The 11,764-nt window shown below is 57.8% G+C and overlaps 1 protein-coding gene across 1 annotated transcript; it reads right to left on the reverse strand.

Annotated features, from left to right (window-relative positions):
* Positions 1 to 4,000: 4,000 nt before the first annotated feature.
* SRM (spermidine synthase) lies at positions 4,001 to 8,004 on the reverse strand. The gene is made up of 8 exons (XM_030324116.1): positions 7,795 to 8,004; positions 7,075 to 7,195; positions 6,465 to 6,557; positions 5,489 to 5,642; positions 4,861 to 4,944; positions 4,623 to 4,768; positions 4,416 to 4,538; positions 4,001 to 4,309 (listed from the first exon to the last, which is right to left on the reverse strand). Exons 1-8 carry the CDS (start codon positions 7,959 to 7,961, stop codon positions 4,289 to 4,291), a joined length of 909 nt encoding a protein of 302 aa, XP_030179976.1. The 5' UTR covers positions 7,962 to 8,004; the 3' UTR covers positions 4,001 to 4,288.
* Between the last annotated feature and the right edge of the window lie 3,760 nt (positions 8,005 to 11,764).

Here is an 11,764-nt window from a genome sequence, read left to right on the forward strand (position 1 = left end):
CCATCAAATCACCAAGATGGTGAGGGACCCGTCTTGGAGGTTGATCCTCCGGTTCCAGTTAAGGCCAGGTGACTGGCCGACGGCTTTGCCGCAAACTTACGGAGGAGTCTAGACTGCACCAGCTAGCTAAGCCACTCCCAAATTCCTGACCTGCAGAAAAGCATTTCAATCTGCCACCTCTGAGGTACTTTTCAACACAGCAAGAGATAATCCATAAAAATGGAAAAGAGCAAATCTCAAAATGCTAAAGGGAGATGATTTCCAACATAGAATTCTATACCTATCCAAATTCTATGCCCATCAGTCAAGCAGTGGAACAGGGACATTTCATGTGTGTCAGATTTTTCAAGCATCCCCTGTCCCCTTTCTCAGAAAGTTACTAGGGAATATGCTCCACCAAGACCAGGGAGTAAACCATGAAACGGGAAGGTATGACAGGAGACAAGACTTCTGATAGGGAGTTCCACCAGGGGTGGTCTGAGGCTCAGGGGTAGTCAGAACACTTGTTGAGTCTAAACATTAAAACTTTTTTTCAGGGGCGCCTGGGTGGCTCAGTCGGTTAAGCATCCGACTTTGGCTCAGGTCGCGATCTCACGGTTCATGAGTTCAAGCCCCTCATTGGGCTCTGTGTTGACAGCTGGGAGCCTGGAGGCTGCTTGAGATTCTGTGTCTCCCTTTCTCCCCTCCCCTCCCCCACTCACACTCTATGTGTCTCTCTCTCTCTCAAAAATAAATATACGTTAACAAAAAAACCCTACTTTTTCAGTAGTTATTGTTTCTTAAAAGAGTGCTATGTACTTTCCGGTATAAATCATAATGAACAAATGCATATTAGGTATGTTAATATTTCCTGTTACTGAACATTCCATTGAACATAATCATGAATGAACTATAAATTATAATGGGGCAGTTACTAGGGTCTCGTAGCAAAAAACTGGTTAGCATTCTGTCCAGACCCTCATGAAGTATATTGAGTCCAAAGATCTTAAAAAGAGCTCTCAAGATTTGGTAAAAAGTTCGGGGCTGAACTGGCGATGAATTTACTAAAAAATTAAGCCAATGTGAGGGGCGCCTGGGTGGCTCAGTCTGTGAAGCGTCAACTCTTGATTTCAGCTCAGGTCACGGTCTCACAATTTGTGAGTTCAAGCCCCGCACAGGGCTCTTCACGGACAGCATGGAGCCTGCATGGGATTTTCTCTCTCCCTCTCCCTTTCTGCCCCTCCCCTGCTAATGTGAGAACACACACACACACACACACACACACACACACACACACATACACTCTCTCTCTCTCTCTCTCAAAATAAACTTAAAAGAGATTTAAGATGTGAAACACCCCCAGGGGAAGTGAGGTGTGCAGATGAAGTTGGTCTCCTGTCCCAGCCGAGAGTGACATTTATAGAGCTGTACTGGCACCTGTGCTGAATGTGGCCCCAAGATGATCGTTTAGTTGTTGAGAGTGTGGCTGGGTCAGGGAAGGGAAGAACGAAATCCTCAGCTTCCCTAGTGGAAAGTCAACAGATTATGACTGAAGCTGCCACGCTGAGAGGCAGTAACTCAGAATGCTCCGGACGTGAAGGCAAAGACCAGAAGCCTCGGCTGGAAGAGGTACACGCGGCTGCCTCTGTGAGAAGTGCAGTGGCCGAGGAGGCCTGCTATTTTCCTTCCAAATGGTCCACCTACTGGAATCCTTACACCGGAGCAGGGCTAGTTTTGGTAAATAAGTAAACTTCAAAGCTACAGGGTGCCTGGCCGGCTCAGTCAGTAGAGCACGTGACTCTTGATCTCAGGGTCACGAGTTCAAGCCCCGTGTTGGGCATAGAGCTTAAAAAAAACAAAAAACCCAAAACTCAAACAAACAAAAACAAACCAAAAAACAAAACCCCAGAACGTCTTTATCCGCCATGCCACAGAGGGGGCCTGTTTGTGGCCCTCTCCGGCATTTCTGGGGCCTTGGGGCTCAGGCCACGTCTGCACTGAATGCCCCCCCTGCTTTGGTCCGTTAGTCTGTGTCTACATCACACCCGCCTCGATGTGGGGCCCAGTGCTAGTCCCTAACTAACATGCACCCCTTCAAGGAGGCTTTATTAAAAGTTGGGTAAGTGGAGGGCTTTACGCTGCGGACAACTTCAACGTCCAGGAGAGGCATTCTTGTTTCCCGATGGCCTCCCTCTTTCTACACCTTGGGGCCTCCTCTCCTCTTTCTCTGCCCTGATAGGCGATCCTGATTCTCACGTACTCAGCAAGCACTGCGTCACCTACACCCCTTAACGAAGCCCGTCATGGGTAAGGGCTATGAATGCTCCCATTTTACAGGCAGGGTAAGCAAGTCAGGAGCAGAGTGGTTCAAAGCCACAGAGCCAGCAGGAGGCAGGGTTGAGATTCAGATCCAAGTCCAGAGCCCCTGCCAGCAGCATCCCTCGGGTTAACCTTGGGACAGACCTTCCTGGAGTCTGGTAAGATGGGCTGGGGCAGGAGGCGCCCTGAGAGCAGAGGCCCGGTGATGTCCCTGCTGGGGCCCGAGGGTGCTTGGGCTGAGCTGCAGAGGCATGTGGGGCGGGCAGAGTGGAGTGGCTCTCAGAAGGCCAGGTGCCTGGTACCCCCCACTGTGTGCTGACTGGATGTGTGGCCCTGGGCAGCATCTGCCTCTCCTGGGCTCAGTACCTTACAGGCAGCTGTGAAGGTTTAAGGAACGAAGACCTGTGCTGGGTCAGGGCTTTGTAATTGGCCACCGCATCTTCTTTTAACTGACACTCTGCCTTGCGGCCCAGACTTGTCGTGACGCCACCCGGTCTCCCTGGGAGTGGGGAGACCTGGGGGAACAACGCCCATCCCCAAGCCTGGGTTTCTGGCAAAGTTAGCGATCAGGTGTCAGAAGGTGGTCCCGGTCCAGTGAGGGTGTGGGGTTGGGGTGCGTGGAGCCCAGAGCAGGGAAGTGACCTGCCTGCGGCCGCTCAAGGAATTATCTGTGCAGCTGGAGGCTTGCTCCCCAACCCCGTGATGACTGCAGTCCCAAGCCCCTGAAACTGTCGGGTCTGGGGTAGCTGCCCAGGGCAGGTGCAGGTCAGGGGGGTGTTCTGGCATCCTTCCTCCCTGCTGGAGCCACTCCCTTGTCACTGCCCTGCCAAGTCCCCTTCCAGGTCAACTCATCCTCTGGCAGTGCCTCTGTCGAGGGCGGAGAAGGCGGTTGGTGAGGTCGGCTTTTCCAAGGAGCAGGGCTCTTTCCTGTAGACCCTGAGATGGGGGTGGGCTGGAGGCCTCCCCCCTGAACCTGCACCGTGTTGTGGCTTCTCTCGTACCAGCAGAGCCTCAGTGCAGGTCATCGGGAAGGGTAAGGTGCCTGGGGCAGAGGATGGAGGTTCAGCACCTTGGAGAGGGGACAGTCCTGCGCCCGCAGTCCTGGTGTAGCCACCCACACCTGTCTTCTCAAGCTCTCTCAACGCTCGGGGGAACTTCTGGGAATTGACCACAGCACACTCACGGGTTGGCAGGCAGGATCGGAACCTAAGTCTGAATCCTGAGCCACGTTAGGGCACCTGATGTGCTTACACAGGCCCAAGTAACCGGACCCCAAGCGTGCCCCAGCCAGCTGCCTGGAGTCATCTCCAGCTTCCCCACCCCAATCCCCAGGATGGCACCTGACAAGCCTGTGAGTGACCCAAATTCTTCTGAGACGACAAAGCCTCCGAGGGGCCCCGCCATGATCTTGTCAGCCCCACAGCCCCGGCCCCAGGGGTCTGTCACCTCTGTCCTTGTGGGGTTCGGTGAAGGAATGACTAAGGCAGTGTCTCAGGACAGGACAGATGCGGGCCCAGTTTGATAACTGCTGTGTCCCCCGGTGCCTGAGGTCGAGGGCCAGTCCAAGGCTACACAGGGAGGGCGTGGGGCAGACACCTAGAGGCCCGACACTGGGGCCGCCTTGGAGCCTGCTACACAGGAGTGTCCAACCGTGGCTGAGGTGGCGCCCGCCTGGGCCCACTCAAGATCGGGGGACACACGATTCAGACTTTGTTATAAATACACGTGTTTGGTGAGTGAGGGTGACAGAAGGCGGAGAAGGTGCCATACACAGCTGCCATAGGCTTGGAGGCTGAACGCCACATTGAGAGAGACAGACAGTCCGCCCAGCGGGGCAGGCTGGGCAGCATTCCGGGGCCTGTAACACTTGCTTGGTGGGCGCGCCGGTGGGGCAGGGTCGGGGGGGTCCTGTCCAGGGCTTGTCACACCCGGGCGCCCCGGAGGCTCCCTGGCCTGAGGTCCTGGGCAGCACGGGCGGCGGTACCTGGGCTCAGCTCACGTCATTCAGGGCCTGGGGGGACAGAAGACCTCGTCAGGGGAGTGCTGGGTCACGTGGGGGCTCAGGCGGACCCTCGGGAGGCCCCGGGCCCCCCTGCCCGGTCCTGCCAGCGGCTCACCTTGCGGGCAAACTCGGGCAGGACGAAGGCTGCCTGGTGCACGTCGGAGTTGTAGTATTTCAGCTGCATCTGTTCAACCTGCTTCCGTGTCAGCTGCTGCACGGGCTTCCGGAAGTCGGTGCCCTGGGGACGGGGGACAGGGGCATCAGGGAAGCGCCTTCGTGCCCACCTGCCCCCCTCCTAGCCCCAGGAGGGAGCGCAGCTCACCGGATTTTTGCTGCACAGCATGAAGCCTATCTGGCCGCTAGGGTAGGTGGGGATACTGCAGTAAGCGTAGGCCACCACGGGGAAGAGCGACTTGCAGAACTGTCGCATCTCCTTGATGAGGTCCAGGTGCAGCCACTGGCACTCACCTGTGGAGAGAGCAGGGCAGTATCAGCGCCGGCAGGCAGGGCCGCCCAACACTGGAGGACCCCCGCCCCGCCCCCGACGCCGGCCTGCTCACCCTGGCAGCAGAGGACGCCATCATCCTTGAGAGCCGTTTTCATGAGCTGGTAATAGGATTCCTTGAAGAGACTCTCCGCAGGGCCTGCAGTGGTGGGGACAAGGGACAATGGCTGAGACCTCCTGAGCCTGGCTCTGGCAAGTACCACCACTGCCCCTTTACACATTCACAGCTGCCAAGGGGGCAGGGCCGGGATTTCAGCCCAGGTCTGTGGATTCAGAAACCAACCACAAAGAGAGTGCTTTTGAGGAGCGCAAGGACCCACTGTCCACCTGAGGAGGGCTCCATGTTTTCATCCCATTCCTGGGCAGGGAGGTGGGGGGTTCTCATTGCCATTTTGTTGGGGGACTCTCCACCCTGGGCCCTGGGTTGAGACTAGATCCCTGCCCTGATGCTGGCCTATTAAGACCAGAGAAGAGGCTGAAGAAGAAACTTAGGCCTCAGTGGGCCAAGACCAGAGCCCCACCCTCCTCTAGGAAACCAACCTGTGAACTTTGGGCAACAGCGTGGTCTGCCTCTGCTGGGCCAGGGCTGGGTTGGGGAGGTAGCAACCAAGACAGGAAAGACGCGGGACCCCCGCCTCTGGACGGTGGCTGCCAGGGGGGCCCAAGGCCCATCCCTCGCTTACCCATGGGGTCTGAGGAGTCAGTGATGATGACATCGAAGGCATCCTGGTTCTGTTTCATGAACTCAAAACCGTCACCCACGTGTAGGGTCAACTTGGAGCTGGAGTAGCCCACAGCCATGCCCGGCAGGAACTTCTTAGAGACCCGAATGACGTCCTGAAGAGGGAGGAGGGACCGGGCTCTGCCGTGGGGGTTGGAGGCCCTCCAGCAGTCCCTCTAATCGCCCGGTCACTTGGGCAAGCCATTCATTTTGTGGAAACCCGGCTTCCACATCTGTAAGATGGGGGGCACTCTGGTACCTCCCTCTCAGTCATGGCAGGATGGCTCCTCCCTGCTCCCCGGCCCACATCCCACTGTCCCTGTTCTCTGTCCCCAGACCAAACTGTCCCTTCTGAGTGACTTTCTTGCTATCTCAGAGGGAGGCGAGTCCAACCTCTTCCAGGAGGACCTTCCCCGGCCTCCACGTGGCCAACTGTTTTCCATCCAAGCCTCAGCTGAAATCTACCTCCTCGGGAGGCCTGCGCTGACCAGCCTTCACCCGTGAGCTCTGAGCCTGCCTTTTCCTTTCACCCCTGGCTCCCACCACGCCTTCACCAGATCACCCTCTTAAGTCTCTTCCTCCCCGGAAGACCGACTCCAAGGGGGCGGGGACTGGACGGTCCATTCACCACTGTGCCCCAGCATCTAGGACGATGGCTGCTGCGTACTAGATGCTCATTAAAAACAAGCTGAGCGTAAAGGGTAAACGCACGCACGAGTAGTTGGAACGCTCCTGGATCTTGACTTGAAAACCAGCTTAGTCTTACTAAGAGCCAGCATCGAGGCACACTTATTACGTGCAAGGCCCTTACCACCCAGATCTTCTACTGAATCCTCCCAACGAAGAAAGAGGCTGAGCAAGGTTAAGCAACTTGCCCAAGGGAACACAGCCAAGTCCCAGGGCGGAGCTGGGACTTGACCCCAGAGCCCAACACTCACCTCATCAATCTCACACTGGACCACGGACTCCACGGAGGAATGCTTCAACACCTCCCGCAGGACACCCCCGTCCCCACCCCCGATGATCAACACCTAGGAGCGGGAGGAACAGTCAGAAGCAGGGCATCAGCTGAGCATCAGCCTCACCAAACAGGCTCCAGCAGGACTCAGCGGCCTGGGCCCGCACGGGGCAGATACACTCACGCAAAACCATCTGAACAGGGTAGGTCTCTCAACCCCGCCGATGCACAGACCTTATTATTTCATCTGCTACTCTCAGCAACGCTGTCCTGCCTCAGGAACCTGGCACGAGGCGTCCCCTTTTCCTGGAAACTCCTCCCAGGGCTGCTGCTTCTTAAGCTTCGGGCCTCAGTGAGAAGGGTTTGCTCCTCAGAGGCTGTGTCAGCCCCCACCCTGTGAAGTGGGCCCGCCGCCACCCCCACCCAACTTACTCCCCTTGTGCTTTGCTAACACTTTCTGACAACCATTTAGGAAGCAGCTGGGCCGAGCATGGGCACATCCATGCCCGTCGGGGCCTCCCGCACTGTTCTGCGGGACACTGAGCAGTGGGCTTCCTGTGTGGGGGCTGAACCTTGCAGAGCCGGGGTACCTTGCGTGGGTTGGGGTGGCTGCAGAGGGGCAGGTTGGCTATCATCTCCTGGTAGGAGAACTCGTCCCTCTCTGTGCACTGGATGACGCCGTCCAACACCAGAACGTTGCCGTAGCTCTTACTGAAGGCAGGAGTGACAGTTAGGGACCTGGGTCCCCTGCAGTGGGGGCGATGTGCCCCCACTCGCCCTGGGTGAGAAGGATCTCCCCCGACCTGCCAAGGGTCCCAGGGGGGAGTACTGGGGATGACACGTGGCGAAGCTGGGCAGGCAGGCCCGCCGGGTGGGGGGTGGGGGTGGACTCAGGGTCCCGGCTCTGACGTGTCCGGGACTGACACGTGGAGCTCGGCGCGTGGGGTCGGCGCAGACTCCGACTCCCTCCCCGCGGAAGAGGACCGCCCCAAACGGCGGCCCCCGGCCCAGGGAGACGGGGAGCAGGGTGGGGAGGGCATCGCGGCAGGGGACGGGACCGCGGGAGGGGACGGGCCTAGTTCTTCAGAACTTCTGACAGTTTTGCATGGGGAGGGGCGGGGGGAGAGACGGCCGGGGGCGGGGGGCGAAGTAAAGGGCGCAAGGCAGGGGTCGGGCAGGAAGAAGGGTGGTCGGGACCGAGATTCGGGCAGGAGGAATCCCGGCTGGCTCCGGAGCAGCGGGCAGCGGGCGGTCTGGGCTGAGGGCCGCCGCAGGCGCTCGGTGGCGCGGAGCCGGGTGGGCGGTGGTACCTGCGGAAGACAAGGATATCCTGGTACCGCGAGCGCTGGTGGTGTAGCAGCTGCTCCACCTGCAGCGACAGGGCCTGGCCTGGCCACAGGCTGCACGTCTCGCGGAACCAGCCCTCGCGGATGTCAGCGGGGCCGAAGGCGGTGGGGCCGTCGGGGCCGGGCTCCATGGCGGGCGGGCGGGCTGCGCGGGGCGCGGGCCCGGGACTGCAGGCCGCGCGGAGCCGCAGCACAACGGGACCAGCTCCGCCCGCCGCCCGTGAGGCAACCTAACCCTGCCGGCGGGGCGGGGCCTGCCGGCAGGGGCGTAACCCAAACTCGCCAATGGCGGCGCGGGTACGGGAGCGCGGCGGCCGGGAGGCACCGCCCCCACCGGCTCTCAGAGCGCGCTCATTGGCTGTCGGCCCTCAGCGCGGTGTCAGTGGCTGGTCGCTCTGTCCGTCGGCGGCAGCAGGGTAGTGCGGCCCGCTCCGAGGGGCCACGTGGGGACGGGCCCGGGCGGACGGGCCCAGGCAGCGGGGAGGGTTCCGGCTCTGGGCGAGCCGGGCCGGCGGCGGGGGTCGGGTCCGCGTCCGTCCCCGGGCCCCGCGCTGGCCGGGCGGTGCAGGCCCCCGGGCCCCGCCCCTTCTCCGGGGTCCGGGAGCCGCCGGGGCCGCAGGGAGGGAGCGAGGGGGCGCCCCGGCGCGGGAGGGGAGACCGGAGCGGGCGTCTCGGGCCGGGCGCGGACCTTCCGAGCGCTGGGACGAGCGGACCGCCCGCCTGAGCCTTCGGTCTGCAGAAGCGGGAGCGGGCGGCTACACTGCAAGGCGCAGAGTTACGTTGTTGCGCCAGGGCGGACCAGGAGAGTAGCTCTCGCCGTGTCCCCAAATTTGGCTCCTTGTTGGACGGAAAGTGTGGCTTGTCGCCAGGCGCACTGTTGTTGTTGTTGTTTTACTTGAAAAGGACCGACTTAGCTCCCTGACTTAAGCGAGATCTAGCCATTTTCTCTCAGATTCTCCTCCGACCCATGAGCCGTGTGGCTGGCTGCTGGGTAAGGAGTCTTTTTCGAAACGAGTTTCTAAATTTACGAGCAATGTCCCGGAAGAGGCCAACCCACGTATATTCAGTACCAAATAAGACTGGCACGCGAGTTTTTTTAATTTGTCTTTTTATTTTTTCAAACAAACTGGGCTTTGCTCTTTGAAGGGGTGGGCGGGAACGTGCTGTTTTTAGGAAAATGTCAAGGAACTTATCTGAATCACATTAAGCATGCTAATTACCAAATATTACATGCTAATTGCTCTACACGCATAGTTCTTTGCACGCCAAGGAAGGGAGCTGAAGCTGGTGTAAAACTACCCGTGGCATGAGAGGGATGTCTTTTGACTGACGTTTTGCGGCCTCCCCTCGGAGGTGGGAAGCATGTTCTCTGTAACCTCAGATGAGTAACAGGCTGGTGTTTACCAGCTGGTGCAAGCCTCAAGCCTTACAGCAACAACGTATCTTGGTTGGCTTTAAGCTCCTTTTACAGGGAAGGTGAGCCAAGACAATAAAAGAATTGCTAGGAGACGTCTCATACAAAGCCGTTTCAGGACACGAGGTCATTCAGTAGAGGGTCGCACAGCAGGTAAGATTCGGTCAACCCCTCTGTCCAGTTACCACAGGCTTGCCTGCGTTCAGTCCTGTACTGGGGTCATGGCATTTGCCTCACAGCCTGTACAACCTTCGTCAAGACATTTGCACCTCTGAGCTCTGATCGCTTGTTTACTTCTGTGTCCCGAGGCAGACCGTAAGCTCCATGAGACTAGAGCTGGCAGCACTGGGTAACAGGCTGAGTTGATGCTGGCGGCCTGGGCCCTAGTCCAGTCCCCTCGTGGTCAGCTGTCGCGGCTTTCTTCCAGGGACTGCACAGCTGAGACCAGACAGGGGCCCTGGCATTCCTGGGGCACTGCAAGGTCAGGGGATGGGGGGAGTGGAAGATCAAGCCCATCCCATGCCCCCTGTGAGCTGAACAAAGCTGCTCCCAGCATGCGTCTCCTCACAAGAGAAGGAACATAAATGACATCTTATCGCCTCCCGTAGAGGAAGTGAAACCACGGTCTCCGCCTCAGCACCAACAGGGAATGGGATCTCTGGGATGGTGTGTATAAGCAGTAGCTCAAACCTTCCAAGTTCAAAGAAGACAAAGGCCCTGAATAAAATACAGGCAGAAAAGTCCCTAGATGTACAGGACCACGATCCATCCCATAAATGCCACTCGACTTCAGATCACGAGGAGGAAACGCAGTGGTTCTGCCAGAAGTGGCCATATTGTGGAGCCCAGTTATTCAAAGCAGGTGGGGAAAACCAGGATGGAGGCAACCAAGGTATAGCACGAAATGTTTCCCCGAATTCAGACCAACGTGCATTTAAGATTCCGTTGTCACGCGTCACTGTCTAGCGGGTCAACTATCCCAACCTGTTAAAGGGTAGATAATATGTAAAAAGGGGGAGAGGGGAGAGGACAGAGGTGGGCGACTGGCCACTGTCCAAGGTGGAACTTCAGGGGGACCGCGTGGGAAAGGTATGCGTGTCTGTCACCGGAGACTTTGAGCAGCTAGCACCTGAGGCATGTTTTAGGCACTGTGTTCGGCCAGGCTGACAGCTGTGGCCATGAGTGGGAATGAATTTGGCCACCGCATGGTATCACTTGGTGAAGATGTTTATGGCAAGCTGACCAAAGTGCCACAAAGAGCAGCATGCCTCCTTGAGTGAAGAGCCCTCCTCATAGATCCTCTCTCCGCCGCCAGCCCGCTGACCCTGCAACCTCACTCCTCCAGAGCCCAGGCGCAGTCCTCCGCGGTTCCAAATCACCGAGCCTTTCCTCCGCAGGCTTACCCATCCTCCCACGGCCTTGGGGATCCACGTGCTGTCCCCATGGCTTGACACATCAGTGAATGGAAATAGAGCTGTTCTCCAAACATCCCCAAGGTTCAGGTCTCCATCCCGTGGCTCAGGAGTCCTGGACTTGTGGTTTCAGGGCCCGGCCAAGTTTCAAAAACCCATCTGGGGACTGACGTTCAGGTTTTGCCAGCTCTTTCTTTTGCAAGGAACGGCATTTAGAAAGACCTCAACTAGTACTACTGTTCACGGTCCCCATCTTTTTAGAAAACAAACGCACCAAAAACCATTGCCACAAAGACAAAACTAATAAAGATAATTTCCAAGTAAAGGACAAGGAATCATTTTAGCCACAGAAGAAGCCGAACACACGGTCTTTGTTGTTCTCATTTCCCCCTTGGCCTGCGTGCGGGAAGCCCACTGCGGGGCCCACCGCCCCGCTTACCATGGCGGTCCTCAGACTTAGGCCACTGTGACAATCACCCGGAGAGTTTGCCGAGCCCGGCTCCCGAGGCCGCAGCTCCAGCCTGGTTGGCAGCTGTGGGGTGGAGCCTGGGTTTCTTTGTATTACAAGGTTCTCTGGACTTTCTCCCTTCCTCTTCCAGGTCCGACCCAAATGTGCCTTTCATGAAGTCTCCTCGGGCCATCCTCAGTAGAAAATGATTGCTCACTCTTAAAAATTCCCATCTGTCCATTTTTTAATCGCAGGGACTCTGAGATTTTGGGGGAGACTGCTTATTGTGCCTCACTGTCCATTCTCTCCAAACTGCATCAGAATCCTGGACTTTTAGGGGCACGTGGGCACGGAAATGACTTTCCCAGTAGCCCTTGCTGTGGCATGTGACTACAGGCCGGCCAATGGGAAGTGGAAACGGGCAACTTCCACGTAAAGGGAGGTGGGTGTGCATCTCCCACTCCTTCCAGCTGAATGGAATGCAGATGTGATGGACGGAGCCATGGCAGGTCCCCGTAACCCATGCGGTGGAAGCCCTACGTTCCTGTTGAGAATGGCAGCGCCACACTTAAGTGCCAGAGGGAGGACTGCAAAGTTGTCCCACTAGCTCTGGACTAACTAGGACTGAGGAGAGAGGAAAAAAACATCTGCTTTGCTAAG

The sequence above is a fragment of the Lynx canadensis genome, chromosome C1 (genome assembly GCF_007474595.2).
Source record: "Lynx canadensis isolate LIC74 chromosome C1, mLynCan4.pri.v2, whole genome shotgun sequence".
NCBI lineage: Eukaryota > Metazoa > Chordata > Mammalia > Carnivora > Felidae > Lynx > Lynx canadensis.

What these genes read in the sequence shown, in the direction of transcription:
- SRM (XM_030324116.1), bottom strand. Translation starts at nt 7,961, where the DNA reads ATGGAGCCCGGCCCCGACGGCCCCACCGCCTTCGGCCCCGCTGACATC. An exon ending in GCCACCCCAACCCACGCAAG is followed by an intron (nt 6,558 to 7,074) that starts GTACCCCGGCTC and finishes TCCCGCTCCTAG; the next exon opens with GTGTTGATCATCGGGGGTGG. An exon ending in TCCAGTGTGAGATTGATGAG is followed by an intron (nt 5,643 to 6,464) that starts GTGAGTGTTGGG and finishes CTCCCTCTTCAG; the next exon opens with GACGTCATTCGGGTCTCTAA.